This window comes from Stylophora pistillata, chromosome 3, assembly GCF_964205215.1.
Source record: "Stylophora pistillata chromosome 3, jaStyPist1.2, whole genome shotgun sequence".
NCBI lineage: Eukaryota > Metazoa > Cnidaria > Anthozoa > Scleractinia > Pocilloporidae > Stylophora > Stylophora pistillata.
In genome coordinates, this window is record NC_142521.1 from 11,224,684 (window position 1) to 11,250,000 (window position 25,317).

At 38.7% G+C, this 25,317-nt stretch overlaps 4 protein-coding genes and 1 long non-coding RNA gene across 9 annotated transcripts in view; 2 read left to right on the forward strand and 3 right to left on the reverse strand.

Annotated features, from left to right (window-relative positions):
* LOC111321123 (polycystin family receptor for egg jelly) overlaps positions 1-4,658 on the forward strand; it is a 39,725-nt gene extending 35,067 nt beyond the window's left edge. For all 3 annotated transcript variants that reach the window (XM_088752392.1, XM_088752393.1, XM_088752394.1), the window contains 3 exons: positions 121-337; positions 839-1,007; positions 1,396-4,658. In XM_088752392.1, the coding sequence (XP_088608518.1) occupies positions 121-337; positions 839-1,007; positions 1,396-3,188 (2,179 nt within the window). In that variant the 3' untranslated portion in view covers positions 3,189-4,658. The remainder of the gene's footprint in view (positions 1-120; positions 338-838; positions 1,008-1,395) is intronic.
* LOC111321125 (pyruvate dehydrogenase [acetyl-transferring]-phosphatase 1, mitochondrial) lies at positions 4,659-10,234 on the reverse strand. Its single transcript, XM_022923912.2, has 2 exons — positions 8,239-10,234; positions 4,659-6,037 (listed from the first exon to the last, which is right to left on the reverse strand). Exons 1-2 carry the CDS (start codon positions 9,302-9,304, stop codon positions 5,478-5,480), a joined length of 1,626 nt encoding a protein of 541 aa, XP_022779647.2. The 5' UTR covers positions 9,305-10,234; the 3' UTR covers positions 4,659-5,477.
* LOC111321128 (uncharacterized) lies at positions 9,864-13,594 on the forward strand. 2 transcript variants are annotated; one of them, XR_015998498.1, is made up of 4 exons: positions 9,864-9,920; positions 10,228-10,351; positions 10,724-10,933; positions 13,294-13,594. It is a non-coding gene; the product is annotated as an uncharacterized LOC111321128 (long non-coding RNA). The 2 variants fall into 2 exon arrangements; XR_002693937.2 differs by lacking the exon at positions 9,864-9,920 and having other exon boundaries at positions 10,221-10,351.
* Positions 11,386-16,553, reverse strand: LOC111321127 (calcium/calmodulin-dependent protein kinase type II alpha chain). 2 transcript variants are annotated; one of them, XM_088752395.1, is made up of 7 exons: positions 16,135-16,268; positions 15,244-15,341; positions 14,090-14,305; positions 13,870-13,975; positions 13,308-13,438; positions 12,778-12,909; positions 11,386-12,334 (listed from the first exon to the last, which is right to left on the reverse strand). In XM_088752395.1, the coding sequence occupies exons 2-7, from the start codon at positions 15,274-15,276 to the stop codon at positions 12,110-12,112; spliced, it is 843 nt and encodes a 280-aa protein (XP_088608521.1). In that variant the 5' UTR covers positions 15,277-15,341; positions 16,135-16,268; the 3' UTR covers positions 11,386-12,109. The 2 variants fall into 2 exon arrangements, with proteins under 2 accessions (XP_088608521.1, XP_022779649.2); XM_022923914.2 differs by lacking the exon at positions 15,244-15,341 and having other exon boundaries at positions 16,135-16,553.
* A 1,078-nt stretch (positions 16,554-17,631) lies between these two features.
* LOC111321126 (calcium/calmodulin-dependent protein kinase type II delta chain) lies at positions 17,632-23,932 on the reverse strand. The gene is made up of 7 exons (XM_022923913.2): positions 23,519-23,932; positions 21,727-21,942; positions 20,946-21,045; positions 20,258-20,388; positions 19,492-19,623; positions 18,982-19,157; positions 17,632-18,240 (listed from the first exon to the last, which is right to left on the reverse strand). Exons 1-7 carry the CDS (start codon positions 23,678-23,680, stop codon positions 17,922-17,924), a joined length of 1,236 nt encoding a protein of 411 aa, XP_022779648.1. The 5' UTR covers positions 23,681-23,932; the 3' UTR covers positions 17,632-17,921.
* Between the last annotated feature and the right edge of the window lie 1,385 nt (positions 23,933-25,317).

Here is a 25,317-nt window from a genome sequence, read left to right on the forward strand (position 1 = left end):
ACCAATCAAATGACATATTGATATTATATATTATATAAAAGAGTTCTTGATAAGTTATTGTAGACCCTTGATAAAATATGGTTATCTTTTTATTTTTCTTTCAATGCGATTTTTCCTCAGGCCCCCGGACGAAGATTTCTTACAAGCCGCCCGAGCACAACGACTGAAGGAAGTGCGCATGTCCGAAATCATAAAAGAAATCGTCACTTACTTTTTGTTCCTCATACTACTCATGCTGGTTGCCTATGGCAACAGGGACCCCAATACGTACCTCCTGAGGAAGACCCTCCACGAAACTTTCGTGGACCTGGACCAAACCGGTGTGGACTTTTCTGACGTATGTATAACAAATGATTCTGTAATCAGATATTATTGTCCTAATTCTTAGGAGGCGCCGAGCGCGATGGATTGCATGCTGTTCTCGTCGAATAAGACATTTTATCGTGACAATGCCTCTTTTAACCCAAGGGGGAAGAATTGCGTGGGTCAAGAATGGCCTATTCGTATAACTCCTGACTATTCAAAGAAATTGCCTGTAGATTAAATGAAGAAGAGTGAGACTCTGTGGGCCGCAGGTAAGTAGCTAGATTGCTAAGCAAAATATAAGCTGCCGGCGCTTGTGACCGAATTGTAGGCACATTTTAAGATAATTTTCGGGAGGTCAGGTTGCCTTTTTAAATCTTAAAAAATTGATGATACTTCTTGGTGCAGGAGTTTAAGTTATGTGGACATTGGGGTATACTTCTCCTTTAGGGGAAAAAAGATTCCCTTTGCATTATCCGTTCGCCGAGCCAGCCTTGTAATACAAGGGCTTTTGCCCTTTTTTTTTTTTTTCCAGGCTAGTGACTTAGAGCTATTTTGGCACTGGAATCGTGAGACGCTAATACCAAATTTATACCCAGGGGTGTTGTACAACAACAAATCGGACAAGTACACTGGGTTCATTTCTGATCGAAATAACTACTTGGTTGGAATCTCTAGGTTAAGACAGGCACGCGTAGAGAAAGGTAAGACTTCCTATACATCTTTGTTGTTTCATATGGTGCTAACACAATTCATAAATCAAATTTAAGTGATCAGTTTGTATCCCTTTTCGCCCAACTCGTTTTCTTTCCTACCGTGTCGTAAAAGATCCTGATAAATGTCCCTGCTGAATCCCGTCCTGTCAGGCAATTATATTTGTGGGCAGTTCCACAAAAAAATGCATTCATGTTAGCGTATCAAGTGGTATTTTTCCCACACCAATCAGATCGCCGCATTTGGGTATGTATCTCGCACCTTTCAGAACGCCGCACTAGGGTATATATCTCGCACCAATCAGATCACAGCACTGAGGTATATGTTGAAGTGTAGTGCATGGTTAAAAATTAATGTCTTGCTTTATTCCTTTAACAGATTCCTGTGAGGTTGACGAACACTTCACGTCTTTTTTTGATAAATGCTATGCAGAGTACTCACTGCTTAATGAAGACACGGAAGATTACGACATAGGGTGGAAGTTTCTGAACAAAAGTGCCGGCGATGTGAAATCTCGCCGCAAAAGAAGCGTTCAAGAACAATTTGCCTTTCGTAAAGGAGATAAAATTCTTAAGGGCTTCGGAGAGCAACCTAAAGTTCGGCGCCGTCGTACAATCGAACCTGTTTACACTTCTACATCAGGTCGTCAGCAGAGAAAACGGAAGAGGCCTGGTAGCACAGCTAAAAATTACTATGTATTGAACTCTGCAATTCTACCCGACGGATCAATTGTTTCTTGTCCCTCCCGCTGGTTGCATAACAGTGCATTAGAACTCAGAGGGTATCCTTTCTGGGGACGATTGACCCTATACAATGGAGGTGGATATCCCGCGGAATTGGGATACGATTACCCTACGGCACTCACAGTAGTGGCTGATCTTCATTCACATAACTGGGTAGACCCACAGACCCGCTCAGTGTTCGTGGAATTCACCGTGTACAACGCTAATACCAACTTATTTGGCATAGCCTTCATGTTCGTTGAGTTCCTGCCCACAGGAGGGGGTTTCCCATACGCCCACTTTGCGGTGGCAAGGTTGTACAGTTACGTTGGGCCATTCGCCAACTTCATTCTTGCATGTCAGATTTTCTTGATTCTGTTCATGTTGTATTTCATGTACCGCGAAGGGAAGCAGATGTACAAGCAACGGAGGGCGTACTTCCGCGGTTTTTTCAACTGGATGGAGGTGACACTGATCATTTGCGAGTTTGCCATGGTAATTCTCTACTTTGCACGTCTCTGGGAAGTAGACAAGAATCTGATGAAGCTGCGCTACAACCCCAAGGATTTTGTTAGCTTCCAATATGCCGGGGCCGCAGACGAGTCCCTTACTGTAATCATGGGTGTCCTTGTGTTCCTTGTAACTCTCCGATTCCTAAAACTGTTCAGATTTAACAAGCGAATGGCACTTATCGGATCAACCCTAGGAGCAGTTGCAAAGCCTCTTGGGATGTTCTGTATCAGTTTCATGATCGTTTACATTGCCTACGCAACCATGGCTTGGTTGGCGTTTGGTATTGAAAACGACAAGTTTAGGAACTTCCTCGTCGTTCTTGAAACTCAAATGAGTATCGTTCTGGGCGATTTCGACTATGATGAGTTTCAAAGCGCAAACCGTCTGCTCGGACCCATCTACTTCTTCTCTTTCATGTACTTCAGCGTCTTCTACCTCCTGAACATGTTTATGGCGATCATAAACGACACCTTTTCGGAGGTCAAGTCCTCTAACGACAAACAAAAAAATGAGTACGAAATGGTGGAATTCATCATATCCAGATTTAAAGAGAATTTGGGTCTGAATCGAAATCGCATCGGAACTAGCAAGAGCCCGTTCGTGAATCCGTCTTCGGGTTTTCCATCATCTCCCCCGTTCTCGCCTTCGGATTACAAGCACAGGGAAGACGACAGTGCCTCGGAGAAAACCGAGCAAAGCCGAATGGAATACGAAGACGAACTGCACCCGACAAGATCTGACACTCAAAGCGTCTTTCGTACTCTGTCGGCGTTGGACAAGCACCTTGACGAGTTGACGGCGTTCGTCAAGAAAAGCGAAAAACACGTCGTTAAAAGCGACGAAATGCTTCTCGACATGATCGATAAAATACAAAACGAGACAGGCGATGATGAACTGTACGACCAGTTTTTAAATGAAGTACAAACAAATCTGTAGACACTTCCGTGTTGTTATCATGCCATTATGACTTTTTCAAGCGTAGTAACAGTAGGTTCCGGCCGAGCTCTTTTAAAAACGCTCACATAGAGGCTTGGTTATAAAACGAAGGCCTTATTATTTTTAATCAAAATGGCAGCAGTTCAGTTTTTCGCTTTATGCAATAAAGTTAACCATTGATTTACCCCATGTCGACAAGCACTAATTTGACGAAGTACGTTGTAAATACTGATAATTTTAGTAGATTTTTGATAGTGACTAACATTTCGCCTGGACGCTAAAAATGACAGGGGCACAAAGAAGTCCAGGGTTGTTACTTCTTGGACAGTGTCGATAATTGGTAATTATGAAGGCAATAGAGCAATCGTGTGATGGCATGATAAATAGGCAACACTAAAAAAAAATATTTCAAAGTAAGCAAAGGCAAAGATGCACTTCATGGAGTCACGTTAATATAGCGACAGTTAAATCAAACGACATTTGATTATTGCGCACGCAACTTCTGGATAAAAAAATTAGTAACATTTGCCATTTGATATTTGAGCGTCACAGAAATATACATTGAGTGCACATTATTCTACATTCGGCATGCTTTCCTAAAAGCTTCCTAGCAAAGTCTGAATATGGTCCATGACAAATTGAAAAATTTGCAATGGACCAGCGAGAGGTTCGCATCAAAGAGCGCAAAATTGCAGCAGGTGGAAAGCGCGGGAAAATCTGTGTTCTTGTAACCATACCTCACTAAGAAATGGGTGTTCTTATTGATTTTAAATGACTGCCCCAGCACCTTAAAGTAGTAAAATAGGGCACAGTAAACAACCCAACAATGCAAAAAGTTTGCTGTCTTGGCTATCAACACTTTGTAAGTTGGCGCAATTTTAATCACGTGTAAAAATAGGCTCGACTGTGTGTTACATGGTAGGACACTATGCGGAAGTTTCCTTTATTCAGCAATTTGTACCGATGAAACGCCACCATTCTTTCTCGACAGTGAAAATAATAATCACTTACATATTTCAGCGAAATCAGAAGCTAAGCAGTCTCCGGAGAGTCAAGTTTAAAAGCTGTGATAGCTTTAAGGTTACATTGACTAGGCTAATCTTATACATAAATTAATCCATCGTTTCAATTAATTGATCTAGTCATCTAAGGCAGTTGATGTTGACCTCTAAGACGCTTTTGTGACGTAAGGAATCCTTTTGTATTGAGAAGCATTCGTAAATTAACGGATGTAATTGTATCATTGAGTCATACTCACACTAAGTAATTAAATTAAGACCATTTGTTCGACAATTGATTTTAAACAATTTTGCCACAAAGGGAAGTCTTTTGTATTGATAGATGTTTAAAATTATTGATGTAATTGAAACTTTGACACAGACTCACTGTTAGGTCAAGTTTGAAGCACTTGTACGCACATGAATCCACAATTCTTACATTTTCTATGTCAAAATAAACAAGTCTAGAATATTTCGTGTCTCCTTTGCCTTTATGATTTTGTTCTTTACTTCCTTTAATATAAAAGTTACAGTTAGATGTATTACTTAAAATTCTTCTGTGTAGATTCTATCTGTAAGCCAGAAAGAATTTGTTTGCCTGCCTAGATGAGTTACATAAAAAAAATCACATTCCCTAACTGTATTAAGTAATTTTACATCTTTAACTGCCTTGAGCCAAAAACTGCTCACGCTGGTTACAGTTTATCATTAAGATTTTCTCAATTTTTTGAAGTGCATCCGTATTTCATTATACTCCAAATGAACATTCGACCTGTCAGGAATACTTAAATAATCTGCGTCACTAAGTTTGAGATAGCTTTAGATATTTGCATGACAAGAACTGCCCTCTATTTCCAAGATCAATACTACATTAAAAAAAAAAAAAAAAACAATCTCCACACACTATATATTTCAATCCATTACCCATTTTGGCTTGCCTGTGAATCTTTAAGCTCCTCCCTATTAAACCTTTCCACTCCAATTTGTGATTAAGATGCACCTTCTTCAAACATCTTTAAAGAAAACTCCCGCAAACAGGTAATGAGAAAACAATTGACTTCACTATTTTACAGTGAAGTGAATAGCAGCTAGAATGGAGGATTACTGTCAGTAATTATCAAATCTTCAACATTAAAGGGCATTAGGTCATCAATGTGAAATTCAAGATATTTGCACAACTTTTTGAAAAGCACTTACAGGTATATTGCCTCAAATTGTACAATCTGGCACCTATTACGTCTTCAATTACTAAACCTTATGGAAGCCCAGTTCCCAGTCCCTCAGCATAAGCCTACTCTGTCACAACATTGCTCCAATCAAAATGCACCACAGTAACTGTGATGTCATCTCGGTAACTGCGCACATCAGGGTATGGTAGACTTAAGCTCATACTGACAGAAAGGTGATCTTCGCCGCCAAGGGCTTCCTTGATCAAACAAGAGGCTGAATTTTTCAAATTCGAACTTGGCTCCTGATCTGGGGTTTCAGGATCTGAGTTCTGTTTTTCTAAATGATCTCTTACAAATTCCACAGCTTCTTCATTACTAAGCATATCCCACAAGCCATCAGTGGCAAGAATAAGAAATTTGTCTGTACGTTGTAGCTGGTATGACATCACTTCTGGTTCAGCAGCAAGGTAGGGTGGAGTAAGAAATTCTGCCATATCAGCAAATGATTTATCTCCTTTTGGATTAAACACTTCCTCTTGTTTTGTTTTGCTCCATTTGAACATCACATCGCCAAAAGCTCTTAATGGAGCAAGGCGGCCTAAAAGTCTTTCATACCTGAGAACAGTGGAAGCTTCATCTGCTGGGTGTTCATTCAGTACTCGTTGAACTTCCCTTGGGTTGCCTAACAATGCAAATGTGAAATCATTAAAAATACAGACTAAAAACATCTATTGCCTAGGAATTGAATCTTTACATACTAATATCAGCATGTATATTCCCTAAACTGTTTTCTATACATTTCCTGTGGCACTAACAAGGAAAATTTAGCTAACAATCAAGAGCTTTACAATATCGTTATCATTTCTTTAGTTTTCATGAGCTTATGTTTGATTCAACAACAATACCTTGATGAGAGATGACAGGTCAGGGCTCGACACTAACGGTAGCCCACTAGCCACAGACTAGTAGAAATTCAGTTTTGGCGAGTGGTTTTCAATTTCCACCAGCCAGTTTGGCTAGTAAACAGACTTCAATTGTCGTAACATCTAAAAACATCTAAGATGTCACTAGCCACTTGGCTAGTAAGTTGAAAAGTTAGTGTTGAGCCCTGCAGGTACAAGCTAGTTACCCTCGGGGGTTTACACCCTTTACACCTTTTACACCTTTACATCAATACGCATATTCTCCATACTGTTCTCCATGAATTTTCTAAGGTGCTGACAAGGAGATATTGTTTAAGAATCAAGAGCTTATTTAGTTGGTGATCATTTCCTTAATTCTCCTGACCTTAATGTGGGATTCAGGGGTGATGTTGTAAAGAGAAATTGGATGCTAGTCATTGCTTGGGATTAAAGTGTTATATGGGTTAAACAAACTGTACAACAAGATTGTTTAGTGGATCATCTGTAGTTTGCAATTGAGGAGCTGTTCGCACAAAAGGCTAAAAACTATCAGTTTCTGTGACCAGCTCATACGACAGTGGAACCTTGATTTAACAAACCTCTATATAACATAATCTTTGGTATAATGAACGATACTTTAGTTTCAGCCCGGCTAAAGTTACAGTAAAATGCAAGCCACAGAACCTCGATATAACGAAGCAATTTATTCAGTCCCTTGGCACTTTGTTAAATTGAGGTTCCTCTGTAGGAGGGTGTTCATGACTAAATCTCATACACTATCCAATAAACTTCTTCATTATACAACATTAGAAAAGTTAACCCTGTAACTCCCAAGATCTGATTATAAATAAATTCTCCCCTCTAGCTGCTACACCTTTTCTTGTAAATTGGTTATGAGAATTTGGTGTTCAATCAAGGGCACAACTTCCACCCGATAAAATTGAGTATTCTCAATACCTTAACTGGATAATGTGTGGGAGAAGTTACATGTTAATCACTTCTAGGAGTTAAAGAGTTAAGTCCTATATTAATCATGGAATGTAACCAGTTATTGATGGAGTTCAAATGTGTTCCATTCAGGCAACGAAGGCTTTAATCCTTTTACTGAAACAAATGACCAAGAAGTAACAAGCAGGTACAGTTGAACCTCAATTATCTGGATCTTGATTATCCCGATTTCTCAATTAAAGATTCCAGACTTTTTCTCTGGTCCCTATTTTGTCATAAATATTTACTAGTCGTGATCAAGATCCATAACACATACTTTTTAAAACTACGGTGTTGAAAAGTGATGTAAAGGCAACCTTGTTTCACTTTCAAAAAGCAAAAGCAGCGCTTGCATGTGTCGTAACTAATGAAGAACATTTGAGTAACTTACATGTACTTCAACATTTTTCTTTAATTTGAATTGTTGATACACACACATGGAGGTACTTACAACAGACAGTGAAGATGCAGATGACATTTTTTTCAAAACAATTTGTAAATGCTTTGTTTCATGATTAAATGTCACTTTCTTAACTTAATCAGTTTTTGTTCCTCATTAATATTCATATACTTGATTATTTGGACCCTCAGTTATCCAGACCCTTGATTATCTGGACTATTTTGTTTAGTTCCAACCAGTCCAAATAATCCAGGTTCTACTGTACATGTAGATTATGAGGTGAAAACAATTCTATTTCAGGGATATTGTTTCATTTTGGATCACTTTCTTAGGGATTTCTGCAGATTGAAGAAATGTTTAACCTGTACAAACCAGTTATAGCTGGTCTTCACACATTGAACATGGGTAATGACTAGAAAAAAATACACTCAGAGATAAATAATGAAATTTTAAAGCTTTTAATTGAATAGTGAGGCAATAGCATCACAGTCTAGCACTCTCCCAATCACTAAACTATGCTAAGAGCTCATTATGACAAAAAAACAGTGAGCTGACTGGATAGCGGTCTTGTCAACAAAACAAAATAACACTTACGAGAAGTATGATCGGTAGACAGTTGTAATGCCGACCACTGCCCGTCCTCACTCTTCACACCAAGTACCGCACGACAGTCTCCACAGTTGGCCACAGTTAGTTCAGTTCCCTTTACATATACCACCAAAGCACAAGCTCCTGATGTAGCTGCTTTTAATCTGTGTTCATGTGCTTCTTTGTTGTCCCCTTCAATTACTGCTTCACAACTCAAATCTTCATCTAGTCTCAGAAAAGCTTTAGAGAGAGCCCCCATTGTCTGAGAGACTTGCTCCTCTTTTGCATCTACAATGGCTGTCTTGTGACCATGAGTCTCCTGAAGGTGCAAAAAAGTAGGAGCCATGGTTCCACTGACATCATGTCTCTTCTGTATCTTACACAACTCCAAATAGTAAGCTTTAAGGCTTTTGTAGCAAACAGGATCCTCCCTATAATTGTAATTATTTGGGGAGTTTGGCTGAATGAAGTGCTCGGAGCAAAGAAAATTCTTCAAATTTGGTCCCAAAAGAATTTCATTTGGAAGCAGTGACAGCCCTATATAGTCTGAGAGACGTTGGGAAACATTATGAGCACAGCTGCTTCCGCCGTGGCCATCCAGAACACCAAACAGAAAGGCACCTCTGTCCTGCTTTAATTTGGTCACAAACCTTCGATCCTCCGTTGGATTATTAGATGGCAGCAAGTTCGATTCAAATTTACTTACAATTCCGTGCTGGAGTTTACCTGAACATTCATTTTCCGTTATTATATCCATAACTTCCTCATCAGACATCATCCACGGTTCTTTATGCCTATTACGAGTATTCCTTTTCAATAAGTTCGAGTGAGCATGAGGTCTGATGCACGAATAAGACTGCAATAAAGCTATATTACCACGATTAGCGAGTTCACGATACGAGAGAACAGTTGGTATTCTTTGACTCCAAATATCGTTCGCTTTTCTTCCGCTTCTGCTACTGACATGTCCAGAGAATGACTTCGTGACTTCTAAAGAATACGTCCAACGTTGAACGACTGGTAGTCGTGGAAGTCTCTTAATGACTGCAATAATCGACGAAATAGCTGACATGTTTGTCAAGTCTTGCAGTAAAGACCTGATCCACTTTTAACTATTCAGCTGAATCAGCAATCAACAAAAATAAGTACATCTTAACTTCACAGTTTCATAAATGAATGTCCTTTAAACAGATCCTTGTGCCAATAATATCTAACACCGCGCCGATATCTTGATGATTAGATTGCTCGTTCCTTCATCTTACTACGCGTAGAAATACAAATCGTTCTTGCTGCAATCAGGAATTAACTTCGGATTAGGCAATTAAGTCTGAAAATGAGCCCATAGATAGACACAAATTAACGCAATCAAAACAATTTGTTTTGCACGGACTCAACCGCCATGTTTTAATGAATTACCCATAGGCCTCTGCCGCTAACTAGTTCTCAGTTTCTGCGGGTACTCTCAAGAAATATGCAAATTAATTAGATTGGTACTCGGTTCACTCAGTCCTGATTCCCGAAGAACTGGATTAGTTTAAAATGCAACTTCTCCTAGGGAATAGCCAATTTTATCCAAGGTCGCATAACAAATCCATATACATACATACATACATACATACATACATACATACATACATACATACATACATACTTCCCCCAAGAGGATTTTCAGAGGCAATACAATTAAGGTAAAAATTAATTATACAATTAAGCTAAAAATTATGTATCAGACTTAAAATAGAGCAATGACTTAAATAGCGGAAGTGCTTAGGTTACTTAAGAGGCGAGACCTAAGGCGGTGTTTAAACACATTAACCGATTCACAAAGTTTAAGATAGTTAGATAAGGAATTCCATAAAGTAACTGCTCTATAGAAAAAAAGTCCTTTGGCCACTGTTTGTCAAAAGAGTGCTTAACTCTATTGATCTGAGCTGAACGTGACGTATTTTAAGCAGATCCTGATTTATTTTATCTCTGGCCCCTCTCTCTTCGTAGAGTGCAAAGGATAACAGAAGTTTGGTGTCATCAACAGAGCATTGTGGGGAGCAGAACTGTGGGATTGACGGCAAGTCATTAACGTAAATTCTGAACAAAAGTGGGCCGAGTATACTTCCTTGAGGTACGCCATTTCTTACTTGCATGCGATCTGACAGAGTAGAGTTGATGCGTACAACTTGGTGACGTGATGACAAATAACTTCGGAACCACTGTAAAGCAGTTGTAGATGCACCGACATCCTGGAGTTTAGCCAAAAGAGTGCCGTGGCGTGAGCTATCAAAGGCCTTGCTCATATCAAGGAGGACAGTTGTAGTTAATTGCTTGTCGTCAATAGCACGCAGTATTTGATCGGTAGGGTGAATCAGTGTAGTCTCGGTTGAGTGGTGTTGTTTATTCCCACTTTGCTTTGATGTTAAACGCTCCTTTGAGACTAGATAGGTTGTGAAGTGATTAAAAGCTTCCCTCTCACAACCCTTTGATCTCCACTTTTCAGAACTGGTGTCACCACGGCTAGCTTCCACGCATCTGGGAATGTATTGGTCGTTTAGTAAACGAGGCGTTAATGATGGAAGTGAGAGAAGGCAGAATTGCGGGAAGGCAATCTTTGATAACTCTTACCGGAATTTTGTCGTTACCAGGCGCCTTGTTTGTTGCTATCGAATTAACAAGGGCTTGTACTTGTTTGCACTCTACAGGATTAAAGGTAAATTAATCTAATAATGCAAATGATCTCGGAATGAATGGATTGTTGTTGAGCTAAAAGTTAAATTTTAACGCTAAATCACTGATTTTCTTGATTGTATTATCGCCAATGCCTACGAAAAAGTAATTTAATTCATTTGCCACAGTTTTTTTTATCTTTACTGTAGGTTCTTTGTGTAGGTAGGTAACTTATTAGGTATGCATGAACGGATTGTTTTCAAGATAGAGTTCGTGTTGTTTTTATTGTTTTTAATCTGCTCCAACACAAATTCTCTCTCCGCAACTCTGATCATATATATCTTTTTTAACCTCGCCTTTAAAATTTTTATATGCAGACCAGGCGTGAGGATCGTTGGTCTTTCGTGCTATTTTTCTCCAGTCTTCTCTTGCTTTATTTCCTGTTATTTCAACAACCCTGGTTATTTGATGGGGAAATAAATACTTATTCTTAAAGAAGTTAAAAAATTTTCTTTAATTTCCGTCTCTCTTCTAACTGATTACTTTACGTTATACCACATCTTGTGCTTCTTGTTCGTCTGTACACAAATCAGCAAGTTGTATCTTTTGCAAGCTGGCGTTAGATACGAAGAAAAATCTGGCCATCTACTGGTTTGAAAGAGACACATGATAAACTATCTGTGATTGCATTTCCGATCAAAATATCGGAAAGTGTTTCTATTTCCCATGTTGGGATAGAAAGAAATATAAAACGGAAAAGTGAAGAAAAGAACAGGAGGTGTCGACAATTTATAACTCCTTTAAAACCCAAAGGAAATGTTAGTGAAATGTTAATATGGCAACAGCCCTTCTACCCCCCTCAAAAATCCCTTCCTCACCCCCCCTTGCGAGAGAAGACATAAGATGTCTAAGATTTTCTTTTTTCTAAATTTTTCAATTTAATAAACTTTAAATTGGACTATAGCGTGTTTACATTAACTTAAATGATATCTGTGGGGGACGGGGGGGGCAAATTGAACCTTTCTTGGTAATTTCCATGTATTTCCAAAATGAATGCACAAGAGAATGACATAAACCTAGAGACGTTCAGAACGCTATCAAAAGCATAGATCTTCAAACTAACAACTAATAACATCACTTTTAAAGTCTACTTCCATTTACAGCGAGAAAATACTTTAAGTTTAGAATACTGTACTCGTACTATCCTTATAATCTTATTCTATGATTTGACACCATTCGTTAGAGGCAAAGGTTCTGGGTTTTCCATCATTCTCTTCATGGCAAAGATCGTGTAGACAGCTCCCCTGAGCTTTCTCTTGGCGTTAAAGGCACTTAGGTGATCCAGAGTTCCCTTCCGATGAGCCGTAGATAACTTTCTATTTTGGATCCATGGATCTTTGACAAGCTCTGCCGCTGTTATTCGTTCATTTCTATCGATCATGAGCTGTGAAGAAAAACATTGGTAAAGGTATAAGAGCGTGTGTCAAGAAGTTAAGCATTAATCACCCGGCAGTAGTAATCATCGCATGAATCACCGCCTGACAAGCCATCGGAGGAAACTTTAGCAGTAATCGTTGCATTCGACGACCGACGAGCCGTCCAAGAAAATTTTAGTGGTAATCATAGCATAAATGACCACAATGCTGGAATCAAGATCATATCAAGATCTCTTAATAATTTGAATATATCAACAAAGTTGAAATGGTAAATTTGCCACCGTTAAGATTAAGGGCTAAAGCTCGAAACGTCAGCTTTTATAATCGTAACGATGGCAAATTTACCATTTCAACTTTGTTGATATATTCAAATTATTTCGTTACCCCCACCGACGCAGCCCCAAACAGTTTCTTTAGAAACTATCAGCCTTTATTCATCAAGATCTCTTACCATGCTTTTTATCAGCCGCTTAGCACTGTCAGATATGGATTTCCACTCTTGATCCGGAAAGTTGTATTTTCCAAGCGCAATAACTCCGAAGAGTTCACCTCGATTTGTGCTCCAGAAAGGAGGATAGCCAGCCTTTACAGAAAGAAAATGTTATGATTTAGACATGTTTATGGCAGTATCAGCCAGATACGAAGGACAAAACCGGGCAACTGAATCACATTTGTCAGTTGAAAATCTATACATCAAAGCAATCTTAATTCAATGTATGTCTAACGCGGCGTAGAAATGGTACAAATTGTGAAGTGTCAAGGCATAAAAGTACATAAAATCATAATTTATCGATAAAAATTTCCTCAAAATCTGTAGTGGTCATTCTAAAATGACAGACGAGTTTTTTTCTAGTCGAACTAACAAGCCCTGCTACTATGGACCGAAAGTTTAGAGAGAAAGAACAATACAAGATGAAATCTCTCAAATACAAACAACGCTGACTACACTCTTCTTCTCCCTTTTTAGGTCTAAATACTAACCAACATCGTATAGAATATCACAGCGCATGCCCAAATGTCTACTTCTCTGCCAATGGGTTGTCTAGTAACTGTCTCGGGGGCAAGATACAATGGTGATCCTTCTATTGGACAAGAAATTATGTCGGAATTTTCTGAAAGGCCAAAAAAAAACGTATAAATAGTAAAGCAGAACACCATGCTTCTATTTGGACGTCATATCAGTTATGAAGACTACGGTATGAAAACGCAAGGTTTAATATCTACGAGAGTACAGATGCGCTGTAAGCGTCACGAGTGACATTCAAAAAGGAACGTCGACTGAACCTGGGGAAGGGCACCGAATTTTGAAGAATTCAGCTTCTGTCAAGGACTCAGGCATCCAAATATTACGTTTATCTAGTCTCTTGAATGAAATGTTATAAGCTGGAAACACAGTGACCCCGAGATTTGGCGTACAATCAATTAAAAAGTGCTCGATGGAGCCATTCCGTAAAACTATGGCAAGAGTTGTCCTTCACGTTACTTATGTAGTGAGCTCTACGAGTCTCGAGTAATCAACTGCTTCAGCTTTTGTTTCTCACACCTGACAGTTTTTTGGCCAAACCAAATCCGCCGAGCTTCAGTGGGGGGAAATGGTTGTTACTTTCCGCTGACTTCCAGGTAAGAATAAGTTTTTCGGGTCTGATATTCTGCAAGGAAAGTTGTTGTTTAAAAGGTCTTTCATCACTATACACGCGACTTAAAAGATTTAGGAAAGAGTTTAAAGATATGAATGGCGGAAAACTGAAATAAGACTGGCATACCCTGTGTACAATTCTGAGCCCGTGTATGTACTCCACAGCGGTGAACAGCTGTAGCATCGCCTCGCGTGCAGTGCTCTCTGAGAAGGCATTTCTGGATACCAGGTCCTCGAAGAGCTCTCCTCCACACGCTAGTTCCATGACCAGGTAATATTTGTCAAACGCAGGATAGCAGTGATGAAGCTTAAGAATGTTGTGATGATTAAGTTCTCGGAGAATCTAAGAAAAAATTCGGTTTTAAGTAAAAAGGAACAAAACTTGAAAATTTGACGGTTGTCATTCTGGAAGGCTTGGCTTGAAAAAGGGTTAAAACTGAAACGTATGCAGTAATTAGATTACAGTGTGCCACAACGGTTCTCCGGTCACAAACAAGAGTTGAGAAACACTAAACTGGATAGACGAGGAACTGTTCAATCCCATAGCATCATATATGTAAAAATGCATATATAAGGCTCCGCTTGAAACAGGAACGATCCTCAAGAACAAACTCAGAGAAGTCATTGTAGTTGTTCCTGTCTTATTCTATTCTGTTGGCTTCTTAGGTCAAGTTCAAAACAAACGTGTTAGAGGCAAGGGAGGGGAGGGGGTGTTCGTTTACTCCTTGATTCCATTCCTTCTCCTAAAATCCTGAAAATCGGCATCCGTCGTACATATGTCTCTTGATAATACTAGAGGGGGGTGAATAGGCTAACGGATCGGCGGATTTGCATACCCCTATTCACCCCCCTCATACTACCTTTCCTCTAAGCAGTCTTAATTAAAACAATGTCTTCCACTCCTGATTCTGAGCGGTACAGCGTCATCAGTTTCCGAAAGAAGTGTTATCAATGTCAGTTCATGATATTTACTGAGGTTTGAAGTATATAGTGCTTATTACTGAGAAAGCCGCCCACTACAGACCATTTAATTCAAGTCGATCCGACCAACTCGCTCATTGGCGTTTTGCCACCAAGAAGCGAAAAATAAATCATTGTAGTAATTCAGCATAGCATCAGTTTCTGTCCTGATTTTATGTGCGGTGTGGGTTTTTACTCGACGTCAATAAAAAACGTGACAATCGCACAAAGCCCTACATACGCAATTGGAATCCTCTCGAGTTCGTGACAATGAGCTCTTTTACATAAAAGAGGAAGATGTTTTTAAAATATTTTAATTACCGGTTTGCTAGACGTAATTCTTAATGACTGCATTGATCCCTCAAGTTTAAGAGGCCAAGTTTCCACGCTGTTTGACTTTGCCGATATTTCGCACGTACCTGCCAATCATCATATCAGTTAGCAGTGTTTGAAACACAGTTTAGCCGTATATGCGGAAATTTGCACTTATCTGTGAATTATTTTCCGGTTTGGTGCCGCGCATCAAACCAAGATATAATATATGAACTGACTTTGTCATTTTGTTTGTAGGTATTACTTCGCTCCCTCTTGAAAGGCCTCGGTATATATAAGACTTAATGAAAAACATTTGTTAAGTCATGGCTTTAAACTCATTAAATTCTAAAGTTTGTGGTCCATACAAGGCATTTTATTTGAAAACAAATGCAAACCTGAAGGCCATACGAGTTCGCAAAAGAATGAGAACTGAAGATCATTGTTCAACCCAAAGAAATCTGGCCTAATAATTACCGATATGCAAACATAGGTAAAAAAAATTTGTACAACAATTGAACACAAAATTTATCTAGCACTTCAATATAAAGGGGGTAAGTTTCAGCAAAAAAAAAAACTGTGTTGCTGCGTCGGTGGGGGTTTTATAAGATTTTTTTTATTAAGAGAGTTGATAATATGAATTGGCTACCGTAGAGAGACTGCAAAGCTGACGTTTCGAGCGTTAGCTATTTGTCAGAGCGAAGAGCCAACATTTCAGGTATAACTGACCTCGTATGACAATTACGTGGACTCTCAAGACTCAAAATAATAATTTTTTGCTATCCTTCCTTATTCTAATCGATTCTCTTTCCTATAGTTTTTCTGATAACGCTTGAAATACTGAACAGAAAGGCATCGATCCCGAACTCACCGAGGTTCTCTACCGCTTCTGATGCTCACCTGGATTTCTTGTTCAATTCTCTCCTTCTGCTCCTCTGTATCACAGGTTATTTCCTTCACGGCAAAAGCTTGTCTTGTCCGTTTATCAATGCATCTTTTCACCTCACTAAAAGATCCCTGGCCCAAGATTTCCCTAACATCAAATTGGCAGACGAATTCCATAACTTGCCGGCGTTTGCAGTTTCTAAGTTCAATCGCTCCGTCTCAAATGAAATTCATGCATCATGATGATGTAATCTGGTTAATTCAAGATTGTAAACTCGAAGAATAACTATTGATTCATTATTTTTAACTAGGAGAGGCAAAATACAAACTGTGGTTCGCAATTTTTCTACTATTTCGATTCTTGAGGTGCCAGGAACGTGCGCTACCGACAGAGTTGTTAAAGCGAGCTAATTCAATAGTCATTCAATAACCATATGTCAAACCACAACTCACAATGAAGTAATAAATAATATTTGATTTGGTTCACTTGTTAAATACAATGAAACTTTAAACAGCATAAACAGCTCACTTTCGCTGGGACGATAGGTACTTGTTGCTGCTTATCGGCCGATTGTTGAAGCTCCGATACTGTAGTTAATATTTTTCGAGAAGAAATTTACACAGGTTTTAATTAAAACGACCTAAGTAGGTCGGCTTCGAACAGTTTCCTTTCAATTTCGGAGAAACAAATCGAGGGATAATTTCAAGGTGATATCACTCTTATTGCATAGTATTATTGCGCCCTAGTGTCCCAGGGTCCTCAGGCTCCTTCCCTTAAGAGAAGAAGAGAGAGGACTGGGAACGAGGTTACGCGTGTATCACACGTTTCTCATGGTGTCGTCTTATGGCGTCACAGTGCATCTTGTTTCCATGTCAACAAGGTTTTTTCATAAGCTTTTGCTGAACAATCGATATTCGCCGTTGTTAGAAGTTACTAAGTCAATTCTCATTCAAAGGAGAAAAGTGAAATCTTCAAAAAAAAAAAAAAAAAACAGAAATAGAAACCAATCAATAAAACTGAAGGCACGTAAGTTTTGTTTTGCAGTTATCATCTGCGTAACTTGAATTTTGATGCGCGACAAGTTTTTGAATTATTCTTTTTTACCCATGCAGCATACTAACTTTGAAGTCAATTTAATGAACTCGACAATTCCGCTGATGAAAAGCTGGCCCAAAACGTGTGGAAAATATTATCATCTACTTACAATTTCACCAAGATGAGAATGGGAGAGTTTCTGGCATGGTGACTTACATAAAAGTATATATGAGTGTAGGTTGTAAATCACGAGCCAGACCAACATCCCGTATGGGTTATGACGCTGGTAAACACATAGAAAGTGCAGGGGAGGAATAGTGGGAAGGGAAGACTGGGTAAAGAAGAGAGTTGAAATTGTACGAAACAAATCGTTCAAACCCTATTCCATTAAAAGTCAAATAGGGCGTTCCAAAATCTATCTTTCTCTACACTGAACATTCGTACATATCACCTATACATTTCTCACGGAAATCAAACTCTTTTCACTGATTTGCGTTTAATTTATGGAAATCCTTTCTTAGAAAAGTGATGATACACTCAGTTCTTAATTATAATAACCCTTTTTCCCAGGTTAAAAACGAAAATGATATCTTTGTACCACAATGTTCGTAACAACGTAGTTTGCTACGGCCTTTTAGTTGTAAGTTGACTCCCTCCTTGTTCAAGGAACGTTTTTAGCCGTAATACCGACCTGAGAGGCCGGGTTTACAATTTTAAAAATACTTCAGCTATTACTTTATGTCCGTAAAAATATATGGTATGGTCTCTAAGGATCATCATCAGACATTCTTCTCCCTACTCTATCTCTTGCTCTTCCTTCACCAGCTTTTACTTTAATGTAAACGGAACTTCTGAACATTCGCGACCTTCTAGGTTTCAAGTCCGTTAGATGATATTCCTTAGGCGATTTCGCTTCATCATTGTCGCCTCCATTAACAGTTTCGTCAATTTTATCAAGTCTTCTTTCTTCTTCGTGTTCTTTATTTGACAGCATTTCTTGCACCTCGTGTTCAAGTTCTGGGTCAGGCGTGTAGGAAACCTTCCGCGTCAAACGAACTACATTTTGGTTAGGTGTGAAAGTAAGCCTGCAGTAGAGAACATGATTGAAAAAAACTTCAGCGCTTTCACTCCCAAGATCTTATTAGAATTTCTCCATACTATCAACGATACAGTCGTTATGTTGTTATTTCGGAGAATTTAGTATTGGTTCAACTAGAATCCTCTGACTGATACTTGTTTTTATTCTCGTCACTTTTTGCTTGATATTGGATTGATATTGCAAGGAGAAGTTCTCCCTTGGTCACTCATCGGAGTTATAATGTTAATGAAGTATAACTGCTTACTACTGATCGGACCTGACTGGTGTGATGGGTGAAATTCTATCTAAGCTGACGAATATTTCTCTACAACTTTGAAAAGGGGAATAGAGATCGTCAACCATGTTCCTTCCAGCTAAAGAAATATATGAACCAACCGTTTACACTAATTTTCGACTGAGTGTCCAAAGCCTCCTGGGATTGCATAACTTTTTCCTTATAACCATCTGTGATTGGTTTAGGAAAACACCCCATTAACCAATCAGATGAAAGATACTTACTATTGTTCGGAACTGGCTAATGAGATGGGTGAAACTTTATTTAACGAATATTTCTCCATAACATTGAAAAGAGGAATAGATTCGTTAAAACACAAGAAAAGCACCTGAAACTATGTGATCCCCCTACCCAAAATCAAATCCTCCACCCCCCCGTCCTTGTGGGTCTAAGTACCTTAGCCTGTGAGGGAGATTGCGTATGCAGACAACAAAAGTTTCTCCTCCGACTTACCTTTTCCTGGCAATAAGTCCTAACACCACTCCCTTTAGTTTTCTTCTTGCATTGAAGGCTGTGAGTCGGACGAATGTCGTTTCCTTATGAAGAGAAGGGACGAAATCACCTTGAGAAATCCAGTCGTGACGAAGCGCTTGAGAAGCTGTTATTCTGTCCTCGGGATTCACTGTCAACTGAAAAATGGCAAAGTTTTCAGAATAAATCAGATGTTGGAATGAGTATAATGTTTAAAACAGACGACTTATGTTCTCCGCGCCCGTTATACTCTGCCCTACTTTGTGCTCTTAGAACTTGCTGGTGAGCTCTGCCATTCAAAGCTCAAGGCTCAGTCACATACAAGACTTCACAGTTATCAAGATCTGATGTTATTACAAAATGACAGAATATCGTGCAAAAATTTCGAAAGCTTACATGTATATATCTTTAACGGACTGTTTAATAGCGGAACGACCGGGTCTTGAATAACCCCACATAAATATACATTACGTTTGGCATGAGCCCACTTACCATTTTGCTTATGAGATCCTTAGCCGAGTCGGAGACTGAGTCCCAGTATGGAGAAGGAAACGAGTAGTTTCCTTGTAGAATACTAAGAAGGAGAAACTCGACTTTCTCATTCCAGAATGGAGGATAACCAACCTAATAACATGAAAAAAGAAACATTTTGTGAAAGCATGTCAAAAAATCTTTTACTTTCTTTTATCCAGGCTGGATGAAGGTCCAATTCATTTTTCCCCAGTGTTTTTACAGATAGAAGGTAAATGAGGGTCATGAAAACGTAAATGAAAGGCTGGGTCAATTTTCAAGTGCCTTGAAAGCTTGCTACTTTAATTAACAAATGGTAAACACCACAGCGTACACTATTGAGTTATGGATGCCCGCGGGAGGTTGCTAAGCACGAAAGAAGCGTAAGAGTCGCTCGAGGCTATCGCCTCGAGCGACTCTAGCTTCTTAAGTACTTAGCAAACCTCCCGCGTGCATCCATAACTCAATAGTGTACACTGTGGTGTTTACCATTTGTTTTATAACATAACATTGATACATTGTAGCTAAAGAGTTCCCTTTTATTTAACAAATCTTACGTGACCAGAAAAAAACAAGCGCGCGCGGAAAAGTAGTCTTTGCATTTGCTCACGTCAGCAGCGTATACCCATGGGCAAATGGGGGACGCTAAATTGACCAATCAGAGCGCGCGCTTTACTTTGGTTTTGTTATAATTTCAATTGTGTAAATTCTCTACCACTGCGTTATCTCTGCAGGTCCTGATACTTACAAGTAGTAAATAAAGGATAACACCACAGGCCCAAATGTCCACAGCACCGCTGACCGGCCTCTCTAATATAGTCTCCGGTGCAAGGTACATTGGTGAGCCGCTGCCGTGACACTCAACCATTTGTCTTCCGTCTAAAGAGACATTTTAACCAACAGTATACACTAAATTTCATTGAATGTTTAAAGTAGTCTGGGATTGCTTCAGTTTTGCCTCTTAACCGTCTGTGATTGGTTTAGCAAACCATCCCATTAACCAATCAGATGAAAGGTCAAACCAACTTTGACTTGGTCTCACCCTTTTTTCCCGCGCTTTAGGCCATACGCATCTATTTATTTTGACTTGTGATTGGCTCTTTGTTCTGATTGCATTCCGTTTTTATTTACAGCGGTTTTCAATATCGTGATACAAAAAGAATAAATTAATAAGAACAATAACCCAGCAATGAAAATAGTTAACGAAAGAAGGTTTAATCAAGCATTTTTAACCAAATGAGGGAACGGTGTTTTGGTTAGCTGATCCAGGTAGAGTAACAGCAGTGGCGTAAGAATTTTGTCTTACTAATCTCAGAGCGCAGTGGAGCAAAACAAACGTGCATAGGTGAATAATCCGTTCCTAAATTGTTATAAGACCACTGCCTACTTTCTTTTTTTTTTTTTTTTTTTACTATTTCATGAAAGCAATATTTCACCTTGTATCCTTTTTGCAATTCCGAAATCTGTGAGTTTGATAATTGGTGGACGGTCCACTTCTGGTTTCTCGGCCAACAAGAGATTCTCTGGTTTTAAATCCTACAAAATAAGAAGACAACAACTTGACTGAGAGCTCGATGCCTCGAAGTCTGTTCCAGGCCTCCAGGTAGTAAAACGAAGCGCGGTAGTATGCGGCGCATGAGCAGCGGCGAAAAACTAGGAAGGGCTGGGTCGGGTCGAGTTGGGTCATGTATATTGTGCATTAATCCTCAAACTGGACATTTTTAAAAGACCCGTTCCAGCATCCAACAATATTTGTGCAGTCATTGGCCAATTACACTTTGGATCATACTGGGAATGTTGTCAAAGTTCATGAGATTTTTTCTGGCGCTTTACTCAGATTGTAAATGTTTTCTCACACTGGACAGTTTAAAAAGAACCACTCCAGCATCTAACAACTTTTGTGCGCTCATTGGGAAATGATTACACTTGGGAACATACTGTGAATGTTGTGAAAGTTCACGACATTTCTACTGGCGCCTTACTCAGATTGTAATTTTTGTTCCTTAAGTTCCTTTCAGCAGTCTAACGGTATTACATGGTATTTTCACATGAGAGAAATCGTCCACGAGAATTAAGTTTCTTGTTTCTACCGGCATCCAGTGTAAATAGGTTTTAATTGTCTTACTAACTAATTCACACTATTGTTCTCATTTGAATGTTTAACTTATAAGGATTCGTCCAAAAGCATATCAGAATTAAGATCATGATGATCCTCACCCGGTGAATAATTCCTTTCCTTGACAAATAGTGTAGCGCTCTGATGATCTGTTGGGCACAAGCGCATGCGTCTTTCTCGCTGTAAAAAGGTCTAGACACCAGTCCATCGAAAAGATCTCCTCCAGGGAGGTATTCCAGCACCATGAGCACTTTTCCATCAGCGTAGAACACTTCCTCTAAACGAACTATACTCACGTGATCCAACTCTTCTAAGATCTGTCAACAGAGAAGTACAAAAACAAAATTGTAAAGGATACGAGTAAACCATTTAGTGGTGGAAGCTCGTTGTTTTTATTAGAGATCCTAGAGAACAAGATCCACGATCTTTCTTTTGATGGCCCCGCTTTTTCGCTGTAGTCATTACAAACTGACTGATCAGAAAAGGCTATGGTAGTTAAAGAGTAATCCTCTAAATGAGAAAGATTATATGACTGTACAGTATTAAGCCGACAGGCCGGACGCTGTATCTGAATACTGCATCAAAGATACCGCGGAATTAAATTCCACAGGGAGGTATCAGTCATGGATGCACGATCACCTTGAAAACAGATCTGTGCTGCGAGCAATAAATGTTTTCTGTTTAAGGTGGTGAAAAAAGAACAATAGAAATAATTAAAAGTTTCAACCTACAAAGGTATAGGAAAATCAAACCCACAATTATCAGTACCATACCCGAGAGTTTACTGCTAATTGGGTTAAAATTACTTGAAGATTACTTTCACTCATTTTGTAACTAATATTGTATCATGTGAGGCCAACGGGTGCGTCTATTGAGAACGTAAAATGCAATTCGGGCTATTCAGTTAACTCTTTAAGATAAATCTTCTTGTAAGGAACTTTTGGACTCAAAATTTCTGAATGCGTGGAGGTATAATATGTTTGCATACATTCAAATAATTTTTTAATTTTACTTAAAAAACTCAGTGAGCTTTTTCGTTCTGTTAACTAAAACCATCTTCATCTATTTGCGCTAGCCTCTGGATCCATGCAATCCATAAGTATAATTTGCCCGGTTTTTTCCGAGCCATTTCACCTAAATTCCGCGTATTTATATTTTCCAAATGTTTTAATCTTTTTTGACGAGAACGTTAGACAATATTTCGTTATCTTCACAGGAAAATCTACACAGCCTCGCTAAAGAAAATTAAATTAAAAACACGAGTTATAATCAAATCGATTAATAAAAAAAACTTGAGTAAAATAACAGAAAATATGTGGAGAACTTTCAGTTTACTATTTACCATGCACGAAAAAGCGACTTCTCTTGATGTTTTAATAATGTCATGTTTCGTTTGTTTTTATATTATTTCGAGTTGTTATATTTTTAGCGCCACTCTGGGAAAAGCGACGCGAGACATGTTTGGTTAAAAAATGTTGGTGTAAAAAGCAAATCCTGCATCATAAATGTTACAAGAAACATTTATGATTCATTAGCTGTCCAGCCAAAAAAAGATCAAGTTTTTAAAGAACATTAATCAAGTGCGCATAGTTATTTCATTGGGCCATGGGCGAAAGCTCACCAAAGCAGAGTCGGTTGTCGACTGTAGACCTGCCTAAAAAAACAGAATCTTTCTCACGGTATTTTAGCGCTAAAATAAACAACACAATAGGATGCACATATGTTGATAGTTTCGCCGCATTCCACCGAGGTTTTAAGTTTAAGTTAAGAAATAGCCTATTATTGTGCGATCATCCGTCAACTGAGATTCACCTCTTTGATGCCATTTCTCAAGTCGATACCTGTATTTATCTCTTGGGCGAAGAAAACATCAAATTCTCATAACACTCTCACCTCCGACTCATTTTCTACTTTCTCTCTATGTTCTGCATCTTCATAATGAATTTCCTTGACCGCGAACAGCTGTAGTGTCTTACGATTGACGCATTTCTTCACTTCAGCAAACGACCCTTTCCCAATGAGTTCCTTGATCTCGTAAACCTCTTCAAACTTCATGTTTCGTGTAGCCGCAAGAAATTAATGAGCTGTTGGATCTTATCCACTGCGATGGGAAAAAGGCCAAGAAGTGTGTTCAACTCTGAATGGACAAGCGCGAACATTCAAAGAAGTTTTTCTTGGTTCGCGCACAGTTTGGGAATGTGCAAGACTCAACATTTGGTGATTAATACTCGAAGAATGTCAGTATCGGAAATGAAGCCAGGCACAAGTTTACACTGTCCCTGATTTTCTCGAATACATTAACACATTGCTCTTTTGTGCCCGTAAATGTTCGCTTTTGATTGATTGACAAAGCCTTAAACAAAAATCAAGAGTTGTTTGTTAACTGAATAAACACGATTGACAGCAAATGCCGAGTTCGTCGCCCACATTGACTCATATCCTTCGACAAGACTCTTCGCTGGATAGAAAAACACTTTGTCTGCTGCATATTTTCAATTCACTGTAGCATAAGATCTCACAAACATCAAAGAAAATTTCTGAGTTACAAAAACCAGGGAGGAGAGCGACAACTGTTAAGAAATTATCTTGTAGCTGTCAAATGGAGTCGGCTCTAGTTTTGAAAGTAAGCCCTGATTTGAATTTTATAGCTTCATTCGGCTTCTGTTCTGGCACAGAGCATTATTACAGATTTTGAATTCTCTACGATTTTTGATTGAAAGTGCAAACAAGTTATGCTTTATTATGCAGCCGCAGCGCTCCTTTAAAATCACGTAAAGCCCTATACCTAAGTTAATTATAACAAAAGAGCAAATTAATCTGAGGAGTTAATTACAAAATATAATCGAAGTTGAGTGACGATTTCAAAAGTTAAGTGCACAAGAGAGAAAATATTAGTAGCAGCCTTGGAAAACAATTTCCTCCAGGAACGATGGTGATTCTCGCTAGATTATCGGAAATTGAACCCATTTTAAAAGTTACTACCTGTGGTTACCATCTGAAATCCATCTAATTTAAGAGAGAGACTGGGAACAAAGACACAACCGACTGGAATAGTTGGTGCGCATGCACAGTTCTCGAAAGGAAAGCAGTGTCCCTCTCTGTAGGAAGTTCAGACTCCCTAACTCTAATAATAATAAGCTTTATTTGAAATGCAAAATAATGGATCAGATAAACTAAAAAGACTATCTGGTATTATTAAAAACTGGATCATTGGATAATGCAATTCAAGACTTTTTATTGGCTTAGCCATTATGGTATATGAGCCAATATACCATAATCTACAAATATGGTAAGCGCACGCGTCAGCTTAAAATTAAAAGGGAGCTAAACAATTGAATAAAATTTAATAATTTAATTCAACGTTTTTAATAAAACAATTATTCCACCCGTGCTTGTTGGATTCGAGATGATTATAGCCAACGAGGAGTTGGCTATCTATCATCTCACATCCAATGTGTGTTGTGCATATATATAGTATAAAATCTGTATATAATAAAATTATAATAAATACATAAAAAAGGACTAAAAATATCATGAAACAAAATAGTAAAAATAAGACATTATAAAAAAAATAAATTATAGCATAGTCCCTAGGTATATAAAACATATTTTCTATGAACATATAATTAATAAAAAAAATAACAATTCACCTAGTCAGTTAAGCCACAAGGCATTTATGTTGATCGTGATCC